Source organism: Macaca nemestrina, chromosome 20 (genome assembly GCF_043159975.1).
Source record: "Macaca nemestrina isolate mMacNem1 chromosome 20, mMacNem.hap1, whole genome shotgun sequence".
Classification (NCBI taxonomy): domain Eukaryota; kingdom Metazoa; phylum Chordata; class Mammalia; order Primates; family Cercopithecidae; genus Macaca; species Macaca nemestrina.
Window position 1 is genome coordinate 67,734,475 of NC_092144.1, and position 20,023 is coordinate 67,754,497.

General features: G+C 46.3%; 2 protein-coding genes across 3 annotated transcripts; both read left to right on the plus strand.

Annotated features, from left to right (window-relative positions):
* Window positions 1-430: 430 nt before the first annotated feature.
* On the plus strand, window positions 431-4,341 carry LOC105488080 (zinc finger and SCAN domain containing 4). The gene is made up of 3 exons (XM_011751812.3): window positions 431-1,617; window positions 3,023-3,188; window positions 3,275-4,341. Exons 1-3 carry the CDS (start codon window positions 1,222-1,224, stop codon window positions 4,012-4,014), a joined length of 1,302 nt encoding a protein of 433 aa, XP_011750114.2. The 5' UTR covers window positions 431-1,221; the 3' UTR covers window positions 4,015-4,341.
* A 6,555-nt stretch (window positions 4,342-10,896) lies between these two features.
* On the plus strand, window positions 10,897-19,661 carry LOC105488079 (zinc finger protein 551). 2 transcript variants are annotated; one of them, XM_011751810.2, is made up of 3 exons: window positions 10,897-11,027; window positions 13,986-14,109; window positions 15,200-19,661. In XM_011751810.2, the coding sequence occupies exons 1-3, from the start codon at window positions 10,947-10,949 to the stop codon at window positions 17,002-17,004; spliced, it is 2,010 nt and encodes a 669-aa protein (XP_011750112.2). In that variant the 5' UTR covers window positions 10,897-10,946; the 3' UTR covers window positions 17,005-19,661. The 2 variants fall into 2 exon arrangements, with proteins under 2 accessions (XP_011750112.2, XP_011750113.2); XM_011751811.2 differs by lacking the exon at window positions 13,986-14,109 and having other exon boundaries at window positions 10,899-11,027.
* Window positions 19,662-20,023: the final 362 nt, after the last annotated feature.

Genomic DNA, 20,023 nt, shown 5'->3' on the forward strand with positions numbered 1-20,023 from the left:
TCTCAGCCACCTGAGTAGCTGGGACTACAGGCACACACCACCATGCTTGGCTGATTTTTGTATTTTTAGCAGAGATGGAGTTTCACCATATTGGTCAGGCTGGTCTTGAAATCCTGACCTCGAGGCGGGGTGCGGTGGCTCAAGCCTGTAATCCCAGCACTTTGGGAGGCCGAGACAGGCGGATCACGAGGTCAGGAGATCGAGACCATCCTGGCTAATACAGTGAAACTCTGTCTCTACTAAAAAATTAAAAAAAAAAAAACTAGCCAGGTGAGGTGGCGGGTGCCTGTAGTCCCAGCTACTCGGGAGGCTGAGGCAGGAGAATGGCGTGAACCCGGGTGGCGGAGCTTGCAGTGAGCTGAGATCCAGCCACTGCACTCTAGCCTGGGCGACAGAGTGAGACTCTGTCTCAAAAAAAAAAAAAAAAAAAAAAAAAAAAAAAAAAAAAGAAATCCTGACCTCAGGTGATCCACCTGCCTCAGCCTCCCAAAGTGTTGAGATTACAGGCGTGAGCCACCATGCCCAGCAAGTTTTGTATTTTTAGTAGAGATGGCGCCTCACCATGTTGGCCAGGCTAATCTCGAACTGCTGACCTCAAGTGATCCACCCTCCTCGGCCTCCCACAGTTCTGGGATTACAGGAGTGAGCCACTGTGCCCAGCCAAGGATATTTCCTAATAGTTCTAGTCTATTAAGTGCCTTTTTCAGTAATAAACACTGGCATTTAAACATTTTAAATGCATTCATTGAGATGATTTTATTACATTCTTGTAGCCATATCCTGTTAACGAAGTAAATTGCATTGATTTTTGAATTTTAACCCAAACTTACTGCATTTTAGAAATGAACACCACTTGCAATGTATATGTGAGTAGATTTGATTTTCAAACATTTTGTTTTGGATTATTTTAATGTATTTGTAAAATTTTGATATCAGGAAGTGCTGACCTCAGTAACTAAAGTGGGTAGTGCTTCCTCTTATATGCTCTGGGAGAGTTTATGTTAAGTTATAATCATTTCTTTGAATTCATCCATAGAACCATCTAGGCCTAACTTTTTGGTTGATTTGTCTTTAATTATGCCAGTGGTGCAATTAATTACTTATCTCTTTTCTATTTCTAGCTTGCAGTTTTAAAGAATCTACCAACTGTTGAAAGAAATCCCTAGAGACTCAAGGGACTGAATCATCAAAGTTAAGTCTCTCTGAGATTTATTGCTAAGAATGGCTTTAGATCTAAGAACCATATTTCAGCATGAACCATCCGAGAATAATCTTGGATCAGAAAATTCAGAGTTTCGACGAAGTCAAGGACCTGCTGTTCAGACAGAAGAAGGGATTTCTGAGTTCTCAAGAATGATGCTCAATTCATTTCAAGACAGCAATAATTCATATGCAAGGCAGGAATTGCAAAGACTTTATAGGATCTTTCACTCATGGCTGCAACCAGAAAAGCACAGCAAGGATGAAATTATTTCTCTATTAGTCCTGGAGCAGTTTATGATTGGTGGCCACTGCAATGACAAAGCCACTGTGAAAGAGAAATGGAAATCAAGTGGCAAAAACCTGGAGAGATTCATGGAAGACCTGACTGATGACATCATAAATCCACCTGCCTTAGTGAGTACAGCATTCTGACTTCTGGGATGAGGGACAAAGGAAAGTAAGAAATAAATCACGGTCAGTTAGAGTTGTCTGGAAGTTAGAGAAGCTATTGGAGGTCCAGTTATTAGTCAGCTCACACTCTCCCACCATTCTCACAAAGGATAATCTTCAATGTCCTAAGTTCTCAAGAAAAAAAGCAAAAAGGTATATATCTTTTTATTCTGTAGGACATATAGGAGCCAAACATATTGATTTTTGATTAAGTTAATTTTAGTCTGTATAATGGCAGAGAAATTGACTTTTTTTTTTTTTTTTTCTGTTGCCCAGGCTGGAGTGCAGTGGCATGATCTCGGCTCACTGCAACCTATGCCTCCCAGGCACAAGTCATTCTTGTGCCTCAGCTTCCAAAGTAGCTGAGATTACAGGCATGCTCCACCAAGCCCGGCTAGTTTTTGTATTTTTTATAGAGACAGGGTTTCACCATGTTGGCTGGGCTGGTCTCAAACTCCTGGCCTCAAGTGATCCGCCTGCCTCAGCCTCCCAAAGTGCTAGGATTGCAGGTGTGAGACCGGCCTGAAATTGACATTTAAATGAAGACCTCAAGGTTGAGGAAGAAATGTCTTGACAAGAGCTGGTTCTTCTGTCAGGGAACCCTAATCAAGAAAGACATTCTAAAGAACTATTACAATAGATCCTTATTCTCAGAGCCCATATTTGCAAAATTGCTAAAATTTATTTGTAAGCTTAAAATAAATACCTGAGGCATCTTATCCATCATTTTCAGATATGTGCAGAGTGGTAAAATATTTGAGTCACCTTAGGTGCATGTTTCCAGGTGAGGTTGAACAAGGCCACAACCTTGCTTCCTATTTTGGTTCCTACGGTGTAAATAAGTGTCCTTTTCACAGTCTATTTAGTGGCACATTTTCACACTTTTATGCTTTTTATTGATAACTTTGTTGTTTAAAGTGACACTGAAGTAAAATGCTGAAACACTGTCTAGTCTTCCTAAGTGCAAGGAAGTTGCTATGTATTACAGAGATAATATGTGTGTTGGATGCTCTGAGTTCAGACTTAATCAATAAATATATTAAATGAGGTGTCTTTGAACATATACACACATAAAACAAACTCATGTATTGATCAATTGACAAAAATAATGTGGCCAGAAGCTCACAGGAACTAACCCTGAATTCTTCCTAGGGGAAATGATTCAGTACTTGTAAATTCAATGTCCATGTGACTTTATTAAACATAAGAGCTTATAGTAACAAGAATAACACCACCAGAGATGGTGGACAAAACATGTGGTAGCCAATACTTGAGGGAGTTTGTGAGAGCCTGTCAAGGGCCACTTTTCCAAAAAGTCTTCTGCTACACAACAGATTCAGATACTACAGTGATCTGGCTTTCTTTACAGGTCCATGTCCACATGCAGGGACAGGAAGCTCTCTTTTCTGACAATATGCCCTTAAAAGATGTCATTGTTCATCTCACAAAACAAGTGTCTGCCAAAACCCCAAGAGAAGCAAACATGGGGACACCCTTCCAGACTTCCCAAGACACTTCCTCAGAAACAGGACAAGGTAAGTCAGGTGAATCTGCACAGCTGAGGGGTGTTCTATGTGGACCCCTTCTTGAGTACAACTTCAGTGAGTGTCTATTTTCACAGGACATGAAGATGAACAAGATGGCTGCAACAGTTCTTTGAAAACTACTCAAGTAAATGAAAGTAATACTAATCAAGACAATCCAATAGTTTCTCTAATCATCATCCAGGAAGAGAATGGCCCTAGGCCTAAAGAGGGAGGTGTTTCTTCTGACAACCCATACAATTCAAGAAGAACAGAGCTAGACACTGCTAGATCCCAGGAAGGGTCCACGAACGGAATTATTTTTCAAGGTGTCCCTATGGAGATGGGAGCAGGGTTTATCTCTCAGCCAGAGCAGTCATCCCCTGAGTCTGCCCCTACCCACCAGAGCAATAAGGGGAACTCCACATGTGAGGTACATCAGAAAGGATCCCATGGAGTCCGAAAATCATACAAATGTGAAGAATGCCCCAAGGTCTTTAAGTATCTCTGTCACTTACTAGCTCACCAGAGAAGACACAGGAATGAGAGGCCATTTGTTTGTCCCGAGTGTCAAAAAGGCTTCTTCCAGATATCAGACCTACGTGTGCATCAGATAATTCACACAGGAGAGAAACCTTTTACATGCAGCATGTGTGAAAAGTCCTTCAGCCACAAAACCAACCTGCGGTCTCATGAGAGAATCCACACAGGAGAAAAGCCTTATACATGTCCCTATTGTAAGAGAAGCTACCGCCAGTCATCCACATACCACCGCCATATGAGGACTCATGAGAAAATTACTCTGCCAACTGTTCCCTCCACACCAGAAGCTTCCTAAGTTGCTGGTCTGATAATGTATATAAATATGTATGCAAGTATGTATATTTTCATAGTATTTATCTACTTAGGATGTAATTTCCTGATTATGCTTTCAATTTATTGTTTTGCTTCATTAAAATGTGAGGCTAAGGAGAGCATGGAATTTGTTAGTTTTGTTCACTAAAGTATTCCAAGCAGTTGGGAAAGTGGAATGTTTCTAAGAACCAATAAATTTCTGTTGAATAAATGAATTAATCCATAATGTTGATATCCTTTTTTTTAAAAAAAGAGATGGGGCCAGCCACGGTGGCTCATGCCTGTAATCCGAGCACTTTGGGAGGCCAAGGCCAGCAGATCACCTGAGGTCAGGAGTTCGAGACCAGCCTGGCCAACATGGTGAAACCCTTTCTCTACTAAAAATACAAAAATCAGCAGGGCGTGATGGTGCATGGGGCACTTGTAATCCCAACTACTTGGGAGGCTGAGGCAGGAGAATCGTTTGAACCTGGGAGACGGAGGTTGCAGTGAGCTGAGATCGCACCATTGCACTCCAGCCTAAGTGAGAAAAGCGAAACTCAGTCTCAAAAAATAAAAATACAAATAAAGAGTTGGGGTCTTGCTCTTTCTTTTCTTTCTTTTTTTTTTTTTTTTCTTTTTTGGACGGAGTTTCACTCTTGTTGCCCAAGCTGGAGTGCAATAGCACGATCTTGGCTCACCACAACCTCCGCCTCCCAGGTTCTAGCAATTCTCCTGCCTCAGCCTCCCGAGTAGCTGGGATTACAGGCATGCGCCACCACACATGGCTAATTTTGTATTTTTGGTAGAGACAGGGTTTCTCCATGTTGGTTAGGCTGGTCTCGAACTCCCGACCTCAGGTGATCCACCTGCCTTAGCCTCCTAAAGTGCTGGGATTACAGGCGTGGGCCACTGTGTCTGGCCAAGGTCTTGTTCTTTCACCTAGGCCAGAGTGCAGTGGCACCATCTTAGGTCACTGTGGCCGCAAACTCCTAGGCTCACAAGATCCTCCCTGCTCAGCCTCCCAATTAGCTGGGACCACAGGAGCACACCACCACACCTGGCTAATTTAAAAAAAAAATTTTTTTTTTGTAAAGACAGGATCTCACTATGTTGCCCAGACTGGTCTCAAACTATCCTCCCACCATGGCCTCCTAAAGTGCTGGGATTATAGGTGTGAGCCACAGGGCCTGGCATTATTCTTTAAAATCCAGCAATGTGCCCACATGAAAAGGCAATGAGTTCCACACTGAGGACACAAACACCAGCTCACCATGCTCCAGTGAGGCTTTTCCTGACTTCTCTCCTGTCCTTACACCACACCCTTTACCGCTGGTGCAGCCACATGGACCTCAAAATGGGTGGAACAGAGGTGGAAATCTGGAAGCAGGTCTTAGATTATGAAAGCAAACTTGCATATGTAAATGATATTATAATGTTTACAATTTATGAGAAATTAATAGCTAAACTTGACCTGAATATGACTGGTGATTGAAAGTTGCAGATTGCTATTTTATTGGCAGATAGTTACCAGAAAAGTCCTTCTTCCCCGTTAATTTCTTCCAAGATGATGGAGAGGTGAGGAAGGGAAGCTTATTTCTAGAACCAGTTTGAAAGGTTAGTTTGGAGAAAAAGAATTCCAGGCAAAGCTGAAATAGCAATGCATATGCTAGTCGATTTTGGGGGATACATGTGTGAGTTGGTTTCCACTAGGTAACTGGGGTTCAATCCAACTGACAAACTAGAAGGTGCCCTGTAGAAACGGCCTAAAGGATGGAAGGGGGGAATTCTGCAGCGTAAATTATGATGCTTCTCTGATTCCACCGCCTTAAGAACGGAGAACTGTCGGGCTGCTGCGGATAACGCTGCACTGTGCAGAGAAGCCTGTGCATCCATCCTCTTTCCTGGACCGTCTCCGGGTATTTTGCTATTGTGAGCAAAATACTTGAACCTGCTTATTGGTCCACAGGAAGGAAAAGTTTTGTTTGCAAAGATCTGCATGAAGCAGGGGAAAACTTTGTCAACGTGGTTTTTCAATCTATTACAGCACCATCAGCAAGGTAAAAACTTAATGTCCATGTCTTCTCCACCACTAGATATGGCTACTGCTTTGGTTTTCTTTTCAGACGGGGTCTGGCTCTGTTGCCGAAGCTGGAGTGCAGTGGTGCCATCAGAGCTCACTGCACCCCCGGCCTCCTGGCCTCAAGGGATCCTACTATCTCAGTTTCCCGAATAGCTGGAGTTATAGGTGAGTCACTACTAATTTTTGTATTTTTTGTAGAGAGAGGCTTTTGCTATGTTGCCCAGGCTGGTCTCCAACTCCTAGGCTCAAGCAATACTCCCGCCAACCTCCCAGCCTCGGCTTCCTGAGCAGCTGGGCCTAAAGGAGTGAGCCATTGAATGCTTTGATTTTAATATCCAAACCCTGAGTACAATTTATTGGAGTCAGCCGATAGGACAAGGGAGGTAAACAAAGTTCTTTCCCTCCTCACCCCCTGTGTAGAAAATATGTTTGTATTCTGCAGGCTTAATGTGTATATGACGGTTCTCTCTGACACACCAGCTGCCAGTCTGATTTTACTGGGTGTTTTACGGGTCCTGCAATCACAAATAAAACAATAACCCCTGGCCTCCACCCAATGCCTCACATCAGTTATCATATCCCTACCCTGTCAGCGATTACAGCCAGCTTTCACTGATACCCAAGGCCTCCCGCTGCTGACTCTTGGCTTAAAGTCCCCGGATGAAAATGTTGGCACAAAGGCTTCTGGGACATGTTGGCGGCACAAATGCATTACGCGGCGCGCATTGCTCTCTGGGAGCTGAAGTAGGTGGTGAGTTCTGCGCAGGGGCATATGGGACCGCCTGATGAGCCGCATTGTGGAGACAGAAGGCGGTGAATGTGAGTGCCCCCCCGACGGGCAGAGGAGGAAAGCTGGGCTGGAAACTGAGGCGACAGGTCCGAGTGGAACGCGGTGACCCAGGACCGCGGTCTCCTGAAACGTTCGTCCGGAGCCAGGCGTTCTAGTGGCCTGTGGGAGTTGTAGTCGTCGGTATCCAGCCACACGTTACTTTCTGGGATCTAGTGTCCGCCAGCACTGCGCAGGCTCCTGGACTCCCTGGCGGAGCTTTCTTTGAGCTCAACTGCCTTGGGGCTTTGGAACTCATTCCCGGAGTTTTGTGTATTTGGAATTTCCTCTCTTACCCTGGGAAAGACAGGGCTTCCCTACCAGAGGAAGCAAAAATATCATTGGGCTTTTCATTACAATTGCCATCCTTTATTCTAGCTGGAAGTGGCTTACCCTCTGCAGTAGAGAGTCCATGTTTCTCCTTAGGAGTTGTATTTATATTTCTTTTCTTTTCTCTTCTTTTTTCTTTCTGAGACGGAGCCTCGCTCTGTCGCCCAGGCTGGAGTGCAGTGGTGCGATCTCGGCTCACTGCAAGCTCCGCCTTCCGGGTTCACGCCATTCTCCTGCCTCAGCCTCCCGAGTAGCTGGGACTACAGGCACCCGCCACCACGCCCAGCCAATTTTTTTTGTATTTTTAGTAGAGACGGGATTTCACCGTGTTAGCCAGACTGGTCTCGACCTTCTGACCTCATGATCTGCCCACCTCGGCCTCCCAAAGTGCTGGGATTAGAGGCGTGAGCCACCGCGCCCGGCCGAAGATTTTCTTATTCATTTGTAATCCGTGTAATCCACTTCATCCCAGGCCGCCTCCACTGTCCTGACAGCCCTTCCGAAGTCGAGAGAAGAAGCAACTGAGCTGGAGACTAGGGATGGGTGTGGCTTAACTTCAGACAGCAGGACTTCGGAGAGGAGTCTGGTGGAGATGACCTGGCTTGAGGTAACGATCACCTTCTTCCCGCAGCATCCCCTTTCCCGCTCCCCTTCTGCTGAGAGCTACTTCCACCGCTTAATAAAATCTCCACATTCAGTATCCTTCAAGTTGGCCTTTCTGGACACCAGGCAAGAACCGAAGTACCAAGAGGGCAGGGTGTAAAAGGCTGTCACCCTGACTCTCCATTGAGCTGGCTATCACTTAGCCATCCATGGGAGGCAACTGATAGAAGAATATTGTGTTTTTGGCCGGGTGTGGTGGCTCACGCCTGTAATCCCAGCACTTTGGGAGGCGGTGGCAGGCGGATCACGAGGTCAGGAGTTTGAGACCAGCCTGGCCAACACAGTGAAAGCCCGTCTCTACTAAAAATACAAAAATTAGTCAGGTGTGGTGGCATGTGCTTGTAGTCCCAGCTACTCAAGAGGCCGAGGCAGGAGAATCACTTGAACCTGGGTGGCGAAGGTTGCAGTAAGCTGAGACCACACCATTGCACTCCAGCCTGGGTGACAGCATGAGACTCTGTCTCAAAAAAAACCCAACAAAACATTGTTTTTAACACAGGCCCTCTGGGGCTCCAGAGGTTGCGGGCAACCCCTGGATGCTGCTCCAGGCCAGTACAGGGTTCATTCCTGCACCACTCACCAGGCTCCTGCACCCACTCACCTGCATGCTCCCACTCTGGCTAGCAGTTTGAGCTTGGGGTGCCGAGTAAGCAACCCACACCCCTGTTACATCCTGCAAAGGGATCAAGGGTCAAGGGAACTCTCCTATCTCATAGAGTCACCCCATCTCTATAATTTCATTCTACTTTACTGTCATCAGAACCTTTAGGGTCATCTGACATTCTCCTGCCCATTTAGCAAGGTCTGTCTTGTTGATGGCTCTGTCTCCAATGCTGAAATATGAGCTCTTGTTCCTGTTAGGCCGCCTCCAGGAATTCTCAAAAGATTTGATCACCTCATGTCAGACATGGCCCTACACCAGCAGACCTGACTTACCACATCTGTGACCTTCCTTGCATTATTCCTTTACTCACTACTTTCAGTTAAGCTGTTCTGAAAATGTCAGCTTCTTTCCCATTTTCCACTCTCTACCCTTGGACTTCCCTCTGCCTGGAGCATTGTCCCCGGTAACTGCAGAGCCTCCAAAAATACTCTTATTTTGGGGACTCTGCATTGATACTCTCCACCCTCTGGAATGATGTAATCCAAAATGTCCACAAAGTCTGCATTTTGTCTCTTTCATGTCCCTAAAGTTATTCTCTCAGAGAGACCTCCCTGAGCAAACTATCATAAATTGTAACCACCTGTTTCGTAATATAATCTCCAAAATCAAATTCCAGACCCTGCAAGATATGGAAGAGGTGAGTTCTGTCAAACAGTCAATGAAATAATCAAATATATTCCAAATCTTGCAGATAATAGAAAATATCAATTTACTCTATAAGCCTAGTATAACTTTATTGTAAAAGCTTAAATATAAAAAACCCTGAGAAATGACATTTAATCACCAAACCCACTCACGAATATAGATGCAACGATCCTATTTGCTAGTAAAATTAACAGTGAATAAAGATGTCGTACGTCCTGAGTTGATCCCCAGGATGCAAGGATTGTTTATTATTAGAAAATAGAGGCTGGGTGCAGTGGCTCATGCCTGTAATCCCAGCACTTGGGGAGGCTGAGGTGGGCGGATCACAAGGTCAAGAGATCGAGACCATCCTGGCCAACATGGTGATCACACCATAGCACTCCAGCCTGAGTGACAAAACTCAGGCACGGTGGCTCACGTCTGTAATCCCAGCACTTTCGGAGGTTGAGGTGGGTGGATCTTCTGAGGTTGGGAGTTCAAGACCAGCCTGACCAGCATGTGCCTGTAATCCCAGCTACTTGGGAGGCTGAGATGAGAGGATCACTTGAGCCCGGGAGGCAGAGGTTGCAGTGAGCTGAGATCAGACCACTGCACTACAGCCTTCGTGACAGGCTCAAAAAATTTTTAAAAACATGTTTGTTGTAACTTCTAAGGGAGGAATTATTTTTTTTTTTTTGCTGGCAACTTTGATTAATTAAAAAATACAAAAATTAGCTGGGCCTGGTGGTGCATGCTTGTAATCCCAGCTACTTGGGAGGCTGAAGCAGGAGAATCACTTGAACCTGGGAGGCAGAGGTTGTAGTGAGCTGAGATCGTGCCACTGCCTCCCAGGTTCAAACGATTCTCCTGCCTCAGCCTCCCAAGTAGCTGGGATTACAGGCGCTCGCCACCACACCCTGCTAATTTTTGTATTTTTAGTAGAGGCGGGGTTTCACCATGTTGGCCAGGCTGGTCTCGAACTCCTGACCACGTGATCCGCCCACCTCGGCCTCCCAAAGTGCTGAGATTACAGGTGTGAGCCACCGCGCCCGGCCTGCCCGACTAATTTTTTTATTTTTAGTAGAGACGGGGTTTCGCTATGTTGGCCAGCCTGGTTTCGAACTCCTGACTTCAGGTGATCCGCCCCCCTGGGCCTTCTAAAGTGCTGGGATTACAGGCGTGAGTCACCGCGCCCAACCCCCTGAAATAATATTTTTTGCCTCTAGGGGCATGCTGATCTTCGTGGAGTCTGAAATAATGTCTCTAAACACTTAAGTGATCAGTTACAGAAAACACTCTCCAGAAATCTGGGAAAAGCCCCATTAAGAAGGGGTAAATACCTCCCTCCCCACTGGAGGCCGAAGTCGCCATTTCCCTGCACTGGGCACAGCATCTCAGAATCCCCGTTCGCAGAGGTCAAAGCAGTGGACACACTCGGAAGAGCTCTGTGGCGTTTTGGCAACTACATTATCCAGAGTGCAGAGCGCTAAACGGCGGTGGAGTTGAGCCAATGACAGCCCAGGATAGGGGCACTTCCGTGCATGCGCAGAACGACGGGCCGGAACTTCCGGCGTCCTCCTCGTGGCGGTCATTTTGGCGTCTCTCCTGTCTGTTTGCCCCACCAGTGTCTGCAATTTGGGTCGCGGCTGAGGGACGGGACAGAGAAGGCGCGAAAGTGGGCCTGAGGTTCTGCGACGCCACCTCGGTAAGCTGTGCCAGGCTCGGGATAGGAACCACTGTGTTCGAATGCCCGCCCCGGTCGGCCGGCGCTCACCGCCTAGTCGACGGAGCTCAATGGCGGCAGTCGCGCTGAGGGACCCGGCTCAGGTGAGTGCTGCGTCCTCCGGGTCTCGCCTGCCCTCCCCCAGCAGAAGCCCTAAGGCCCAGTGAGGGATGCCTGCTCACAGCTCTACAGCCCAGGCCCCAGTGCCCTGGACAAGGCGCTCGTGGGTGGGTCCCGTTTCTGACACCCAGTGTGTACGGCAGTGTGACGGGCAGGGTACTGACGCGTGCAGAACTTGGAGCTGCAACTAAGCCGGGGGGGGATTCAGTAGCCTGGGGTACATCTCGGGTCTGCAGGAACATAGAGTGAGGCAGAGTTGCACCTGAGGAATTTGACCGTTCTGAGGACACTGGCAGCCTTCGAGATTTGTGAACAGATAGGGACACCGGGCTAGGATTTCCTAAAGCTATCCAAAAGTTGCTCAGGGGAAGAACAGGCTGAAGATAGGTAATAGTAGTTAGGCGTAGGAAGACTGAGTTCTTGTCCAAGCTCGCGCAGCTGGTAAAGTCAGCACTGAGGACTGAGGTGCGGAGATAGCGCCGCCAGCCCGGGCCACCTGGCTCCAAAAGTGGGCCAGGGTCATTGGGCGACCTGAGCCTGTGGAACCTGTATGTCGTTGCCTGACTCTCGTGGCTTTTATGTTTCTATAGAGTTCTATAGTGTAGAATGGCTTATGGAGCCGTGTGTGTGTGTGTGTGTGTGTGTGTGTGTGTTCCGACTGGTCCTCACTTCACCCATTATGGTCTCTGATCTAGTGGTGTTTGCTCTCCCGCCTCTCCTCTAGCCTTGGGCCCTGGGGCACCCATTATGGTCTCTGAACTAGTGGTGTTTGCTCTCCCGCCTCTCCTCTAGCCTTGGGCCCTGGGACTTTGAGCAAATACAGAGCCCAGAGTCCTAAGTCCAGGTTAGATTATATGAAGCTGTTGGCAGCTGGGGGAAACGAAGTGTAGGTTGTCCAAGGCATAGTTACCAGTATATGCAAAGGTTTGGAGAGGAGGCTAAGATGGTTCAGGAACCTACAATTATTTTCTTCTCATGAGAACAGGGAGCAGTGTGGTAGAAGTCAGACTCGGAAGGGTTCCCTGAGAAGATGAGTTGTCTGTTCATTACTTAATAGTAACAGTGGGAGGTTTGGAGTGGAGGAGGGAGGTGATCTGGCTCAGGTCTTATTAGGCTCCCTGTGGCTGCAGCATGGGAAGCCGACTGAAAGATGAGGGGGAAGACCTGGGAGGAGACTACTGGGATAGTCCAGATGAATGTGATAGTAGCTGGGCCAATATGGTGGCTGTGAAGATGCAAGAAGCACTTGGATTCTGGATTCATTTTATAAGTAGGGCTGCCTGAAATTTTAATTTTGAGGATGAGTGGAGTCAGGGATGACTTAAAGGTTTTATTTTGGCAGTTCGAAGGGTGGAAGCTCCATCCGCAAAGATGGGGAAGTCCATAGTAGGAGTAATTTTCATTTGAGATATCAGAAGTTTTATTTTTGACCTGTTGAGACTATGAGAGTTTTCAGAGAAATGGTTCATGGGCTGCTGGAACCGTAGGTTGGGAACAGTGAGGAGAGATTCAGAATGGAGACTTTTCCAAAAGGTAGTGGACAATCTGTGGACCAGAGTGGAGCTGTGGATCACATTTAGTAGAGGGGAAGCCGGCTCACAATGATAATAATAGTTGCCCAGGAATGGGAGGGGAAGGTCAAAGACTGGTCTCCTGCCTGAGCCCCTGATTGTGTGAGGTGTTGTGACACAGCTGTTGGACAGAAGTGTTCATGGGGAGGGTCGGAGAGATATTATGATCTACCATGTGGCCAAGGCTGCTCAGGGGTGAGTAGACATGAGACGGATGTAGAGGCATAGGAGTTACACAGACAGGATGATGCTAGGACGGGTGCATATTCACCTCTCTGCAGACTCACCAGGATTTTATATTAACTCTTGGTGGGATCTGGGAAGTTTCAGTCAGGCTGTCACATTATCTTAGGAGCATAATTGGCCATCTGTGGGACTCATTGGGCCGGGGGTGGAGAGCTACTGGGGTTGGACCTTGAATTAGTGGTAGTTGTAGAGAGGAAGGCTGTGACTGGTTGGGGGACAGCAGTCACAGCCCAGAAGAGGCCTTGGTTATCTGAGATCCACAGGTTATCTGAGATCCTTGGTGAGATCCACATCCTTCTCTCCATCTTCTCATTTGAAAGAATACAACAGGGCCCAGTGACACTGATACCCCCTCTCTTGCCCCCTCTCTTATAAGGAAACTATCCTGGAAGACAAGAGATTGTGGTTCCTTGCATGGCAGGCTCAGAGCTTAGATATTTGCCCACCAGCCTATTGTTGCTGTGGGAGAACACAATGACCAATGGGACCATGAGGAGAGAGGGGGCATCGGTGTCACTGGGCCCTGTTGTATTCTTTCAAATGAGAAGATGGAGAGAAGGATGAACAGCGGGGATGAATTTGGGTTCCTAGGAGAGATACTGATTATAGAATGAACCGTCCCAGTCATGGAAAAGCTGTGTGACCTTTGAGGTTGTGGATGTGGGAATGCAGCTGTGTGAGACAGGTGTGGTTCAAAGAGTGATGTGCATGAGAAGAGAGAGAATAAACTGAGGGCCATGAACTGGAGTCATAGGGGTAAAGGGTGAGCCCGTATTGTGTCTTGGAAGATGAATCTTGGGGACTTCACGGGTATTGCCTGGCAAGACAAACGTCAGATCACACACCCTCTCTATGGCCAATTCTCTCTCTAACTGGTGTTTGTGAGAGGTGTAGCCTACCTGCCAAGCCCAGAGCTTAGATAGCATCTATCTGTTCACACACCTGTTGTTGCTATTCGAGGACTCAGTATCAGTGAAACTGTGGGGAGAGAGTAGGCATCGGTGGCACCGTGGCTGGTTATCTCTGCTGAGGTGGGCAATAGGGTAACCCGGGGATGGATGTTGGGGGCAAGAGGATAATGAACTCTGGGTCTGATCGTGGATTGAACTATTCCTGCTGTGACAGGGTATGACCTTTGAGGATGTGGCCATTTATTTCTCCCAAGAAGAGTGGGAGCTCCTTGATGAGTCTCAGAGGTTCCTGTACTGCGATGTGATGCTGGAGAACTTTGCACATGTAACATCCCTGGGTAAGGTCCTAGCATCCCTCCCAGTGTCTGCTTTTCTTTTTGACCCCGAGAGTTACCTCTGTCTCAGGAGTCTTACTGTCAGCCTAGTGGATCTTATTTTTCTTGTCTTCCCCCTGTCAGGATGACCGTGTACAGATTCATGGTACCTTGTGGCCCAGTTTCTGCCCTTTTCCTCTAGCTGCCATGTCTGTATGCCCACCTGTATCAGAAATTGCAGGCATTGTCATAATTACCACTTATATGAACTGTGGAGCTCTTTTTACAAGACTCTCCTTTGAGTGTTTTTTGTGAGTGCTGGTCACTCCCTTGTCCTCTCTTTCCTTAAGACTTATATCATTCATGTGTTAGGTGGTAGCACAATGAGGGCTGCAGGGAGAACCCTAGTTGCTTCACAGAGTGAAGAAGGCAAGGTGGTCTCAGAGGAGGCCTGGCCCCAGTGAGTGGCAGCTGGGGAAGGGCATGACATCATGGTTGTGTTAGAATCATATCAGCAGCATTTTGTGTCCAGCAGCATTTTGGTGCAAGTGCCACTGGCCATGCCTCGTTTCTACTTCTGCTTCCTTATACAATACTGTGCCGAATTGTCGTTTCGTCTGCCACTTCCAGCGTTTGGCTGCCTCCACCCTCTTGGTCTCAATGTGTCACTTGTCCTCTCCACAGCTCACTTCTTTTCAGTGTTCTTCAGTCTTGACTCACTGTGTTGTGAGGTATGCACACAGCCTCAAATAGTCCTCCTTGATCACCAGCTACCCAGTTTCAATTGGATTTTCCTAGGACTGGACAACAGCAGTGTTCTGCATAGCACATACATCACTAGCAGACAAAGTCCTGCTGAGGACTTTGGCAGAGAGTGAGTTGGAGACCCTCCTCCTCCTGTGCTGTACCTCATCCTTGTGTCCTTTGCGTGATGAGAGGACATCTCTATAATCTGCAAAAGCCCAGTACTTCAAAGCAGCCTTTTCCTCCCCAGTTCCGTTGTTCCCAGAACAGTTCCATGCACTCAGTTCTTGTGTCTCACACATTTTTGTGATACATCTTTCACCTTCCATGAAAGTCAGCATGCATTTCATCAGCATTTCTCTGCTTTCAGGTTATTGCCATGGAACGGAGAATGAGGTGATAGCTCCTGAGCAGAGTGTATCTACACAGGTCAGGACTTCTAAGGGCGATACACCCACCCAGAAATCTCTCAGTGAGATTAAGATGTGTGTCCCAGTCTTGAAAGACATTTTGCCTGAGGCTGAGCACCAAACCACATCCCCGGGGCAAAAGTCGTACTTGGGTGGCACAAGCGTGAGAGGCTTCCGCTTCAGTGCTGACCTTCACCAGCATCAAAAGCATTACAATGAAGAAGAGCCCTGGAAAGGGAATGTGGATGAGGCTACATTTGTGACAGGCTGCAGATTCCATGTGTTGAATTATTTCACCTGTGGGAAGGACTTCCCAGCCTCCATGGACCTACTCCAACACCAAGCCACTCCCAGTGGTGAGGAGCCACACAGTAGCAGCAGCAAGCACATACAGGCATTTTTCAATGCAAAAAGTTATTACAAGTGGGGCGAATACAGAAAAGCCTCAAGTCACAAACACACACTTGTTCAGCATCAGAGTGTCTGCTCTGAAGAAGGGCTTTATGAGTGTAGCAAATGTGAGAAAGCCTTCACCTGCAAGAACACACTTGTTCAGCACCAGCAAATTCACACTGGACAAAAGACGTTTGAGTGTAGTGAAAGTGAGGAATCCTTTAGCAAAAAGTGCCACCTAATCTTACACAAGATAATTCACACTGGAGAAAGGCCTTACGAATGCAGTGATCGTGAGAAAGCCTTTATCCATAAATCTGAATTCATTCACCACCAGAGACGTCACACTGGAGGAGTACGTTATGAGTGTGGTGAATGTAGGAAAACCTTTAGCTACAAATCTAACCTCATTGAACATCAGAGAGTTCACACTGGAGAAAGGCCTTATGAATGTGGTGAGTGCAGGAAATCCTTTAGACAAAGCTCTAGCCTTTTTCGACACCAGAGAGTTCACTCTGGAGAAAGGCCTTATCAGTGCTGTGAATGTGGGAAATCCTTTAGACAAATCTTCAATCTCATTCGACATAGAAGAGTTCACACTGGAGAAATGCCTTATCAGTGCAGTGATTGTGGGAAATCTTTCAGCTGCAAATCGGAACTCATTCAACACCAGAGAATTCACAGTGGAGAAAGACCTTACGAATGCAGTGAATGTGGGAAATCCTTTAGACAATTCTCTAACCTGATTCGACACCGCAGCATTCACACTGGTGATAGGCCTTATGAGTGCAGTGAATGTGAGAAGTCTTTTAGCCGCAAATTTATCCTGATTCAACACCAAAGAGTTCACACTGGAGAAAGGCCTTATGAATGCAGTGAATGTGGAAAATCCTTTACCCGCAAATCTGACCTCATTCAACACCGGAGAATTCATACTGGCACAAGACCTTATGAGTGCAATGAATGTGGCAAATCTTTTAGACAGCGCTCTGGCCTTATTCAGCACCGGAGACTTCATACTGGAGAAAGGCCTTATGAATGTAGTGAATGTGGAAAGGCTTTTAGCCAAAGCGCTAGCCTCATTCAACACCAGAGAGTTCACACTGGAGAAAGACCTTATGAATGTAGTGAATGTGGGAAATCCTTTAGCCAGAGCTCTAGCCTCATTCAACACCAGAGAGGTCACACTGGAGAAAGACCTTATGAGTGCAGGGAATGTGGGAAACCCTTTACCCACAAATCTGACCTTATTCAGCACCAAAGAGTTCACACTGGAGAAAGGCCTTATGAATGCAGTGAATGTGGGAAATCCTTTAGCCGCAAATCTAACCTCATTCGACATCGGAGAGTTCACACTGAAGAAAGGCCTTAAATGTGAAGGGAATGCGCTATTTCTTTATTCAGTATAACAGCACTGGAGGAGACTGTGGTAGCCACCTTCCTAAATTTAAACTTTGAGCATCCACAGTAGGGTATTCTTCATAAGTTTCAGGTATGTGGGAAGCTCTGAGGAGGTTCATTGTAATTTCTGATCTGCCCAGGCCTATAGCCTGATTTATGTTACTGCCAGTTCCAGAGGCTGAAGCCGTTTCACCCCTACCACCTGGCAGGTGCACACCATGTACGTGAGTCACCTCCCCACAGTGCTCAAAGAAGCAAACGTCTGTACTCTCTTATTTGCTTGGGGAAATTATTAATAGCCCAAGCATGTAAGGGGTCCTTATGTCTTTTCTCTGACTTTATAGACTTGACCCAGTTGTGGTCCAGAGAATCTGAATTGTGCTGTCAAGCTTTCTAAGAAGGATTACCTTTTTTAGGAACATCGTTGGTCTCACATGATGCTTGTAATGAATTTTTCCGGATTCTGATTCACCAGCCTGGAAACTGGTGCACATTGCTCCGATTTATAATCTTTTTGTAAAGGCTTTAAAAAAATTTATGCGCCTTTAATCTTGGGGGTTCTATTCATTGCATAGAATGACTTGTAAGCAGAACAGTGATGTCAGCATGAAGGGGTGAATAGATTTTGTGGAGATCTCAAACTTTTTGTGTGCTCAGAAGGGACAGTGTGATGGCAGAAGACAGCTCTTTGTCCTGTATTGGTTTAATTGGCCTGCTGCCCAAGGCCTCAAAGTAAAAACTGCCAGGCTTTGTGTTCCTGTATTGTGGCCTGGTGCCATTTTTGTCAGGTCAGAGGTCAGCATGAAAAAGAGGCAGTTGTGACAATCCCCAGTGCTTCTGTGAACATGAATTTTGTTCAATTGTCCACAAGAGATCCACATAATTCCCTAGCACTGTTGAGGGGAATCTATTTCCCAGGTCCTGCAAAGGAGCCATGTGCAGTGACGTATAAGTCAGTGTAGACTTGTGCCATTTGTTGTCAGACTATAGGCGTAGAGGTGAAATTACAGGAGCAACTGGAATTGGGACAGAAACTCCAGGTAAATAGGGAGTGGAGAAGACTGCAGTAAATTAGATGGAATGCCTCTTCTAAAAGTCCATCTACAAATTTTCCAGTGAATATGGTTGTGTGGGATCAGTGCATACAGAAATTCTCAGGATTTTCTGTTTACTGTCACTGAGATCATTATCAGAAAATAGTCTGGCCAGGCAGAGTGGCTCACGCCTATAATCCTAACACTTTGGGAGGCCAAGGTGGGCAGATTGCCTGAGCTCAGGAGTTCGAGACCATCCTGGGCAACATGGTGAAACCCCATCTCTACTAAAATACAAAAAATTAGCCAGGCGTGGCAGCATGCGCCTGTAGTCCCAGCCACTCAGGAGACTGAGGCAGGAGAATCGCTTGAACCCAGAAGGCGGAAGTTGCAGTGAGCTGAGATTGCGCCACTGCACTCCAGCCCAGGCGACAGAGTGAGACTCCGTCTCCAAAAAAAAAAAAAAAAAAATAGTCTATACAGGTTTCATGGCTCCTTGTATTCTCTCTGGGCTGTTCACCTCAAGGCCATTGTTACGCAGGTAGGAGAACAAGAATAGAGAGGAGGATCATTCTGTAGTCCAGGGATGTGGCTTTTGTGACTCAGCCAACATTCCTATTCATTCAGGTGGCAACGGTCTTCATTGCTTGCCAATTTGCTGCCCCTGAGGCAAGGTTGCCTCTCTCAGGGCATGAGGAGACAGAGAGAGATGGTGAAGTCCCTATCAGGTTGCCAACCTGATCTTAAAAAAAAAAAAAAATGGAACATCTAGGCTCTTAATTTTGAGCCACTTTTTAAAGCTTTATGAAGGTCTAATTTGTGCAACTGACATGCAACAAGGTACACATATCCAAAGTGTACAGTTTGGTAAAGCCATGAAACCATCATCATAACCATAAAAATGAATTTATGTATCACCCGTATATTTACCTTGTATCCTTTTATAATCTTTCTCCCTTCCCCAGCTCTTCAGAGTCAACTGATTTCCTTTACAGTAAATTACTTTGCATTTTATGGATTTTTTTACTGAGATATATATACACAGATACACACACACACACACACACACACACACACACACATATATATATACACTTTTTTTCTTTTTCTTTTTTTTTTTTTTTTGAGGCGGAGTCTCGCTCTGTCACCCAGGCTGGAGTGCAGTGGCCGGACCTCAGCTCACTGCAAGCTCCACCTCCCGGGTTCACGCCATTCTCCTGCCTCAGCCTCCCGAGTAGCTGGGACTACAGGCGCCCGCCACCTCGCCCGGCTAGTTTTTTGTATTTTTTAGTAGAGATGGGGTTTCACCATGTTAGCGAGGATGGTCTCGATCTCCTGACCTCATGATCCGCCCGTCTCGGCCTCCCAAAGTGCTGGGATTACAGGCTTGAGCCACCACGCCCGGCCATAAACACTTTTTTTCTTACTGGTTTTCTTCGTGCTGTACAATTGAGATTCAAAAATGATGAATCTTTGTATTGCTGAGTATCATGCTGTACTGTGGATAAGTCACTGTTTATCCATGTGTTTAGGGGCATTTATATTATTTATAGATTTTTGTATATTACGAATAAAGCTGCTGTAAATACTTGAATTCAGTTCTTTATATGGATATGTGTTTTATTTTCCTTGTGTTAATAACTCAAATTGTAATGTCTTAGTTACAATGTAGGTGAATGTTTAACATTTTAAGAAATGCCAAATTTGATCTAAATGGATGTTTCCTATTGTAGTCTCACCAAGGGTGTATGAGAGTCCCAGTTCCTTTACATCCCTGCCAGTGCTTCATGTGGCTAATCTTTTTTGTTTTAGCTCTTTCAGTATATGAATAGTGGTATCTCACTGTGGTTTTCATTGCATTTCCCTAAAACTTTATGATATTGAGCATTTTTTAATGTTTTTATTTGCCACCTGTGTAACTTCTTTGGTAAAATATCTGTTCATATGTTTTCCCTA

What these genes read in the sequence shown, in the direction of transcription:
- LOC105488080 (XM_011751812.3), top strand. Translation starts at nt 1,222, where the DNA reads ATGGCTTTAGATCTAAGAACCATATTTCAGCATGAACCATCCGAGAAT. An exon ending in TCATAAATCCACCTGCCTTA is followed by an intron (nt 1,618 to 3,022) that starts GTGAGTACAGCA and finishes CTTTCTTTACAG; the next exon opens with GTCCATGTCCACATGCAGGG. An exon ending in TTCCTCAGAAACAGGACAAG is followed by an intron (nt 3,189 to 3,274) that starts GTAAGTCAGGTG and finishes CTATTTTCACAG; the next exon opens with GACATGAAGATGAACAAGAT.
- LOC105488079 (XM_011751810.2), top strand. Translation starts at nt 10,947, where the DNA reads ATGCCCGCCCCGGTCGGCCGGCGCTCACCGCCTAGTCGACGGAGCTCA. An exon ending in CGCTGAGGGACCCGGCTCAG is followed by an intron (nt 11,028 to 13,985) that starts GTGAGTGCTGCG and finishes CTGCTGTGACAG; the next exon opens with GGTATGACCTTTGAGGATGT. An exon ending in TGCACATGTAACATCCCTGG is followed by an intron (nt 14,110 to 15,199) that starts GTAAGGTCCTAG and finishes CTCTGCTTTCAG; the next exon opens with GTTATTGCCATGGAACGGAG.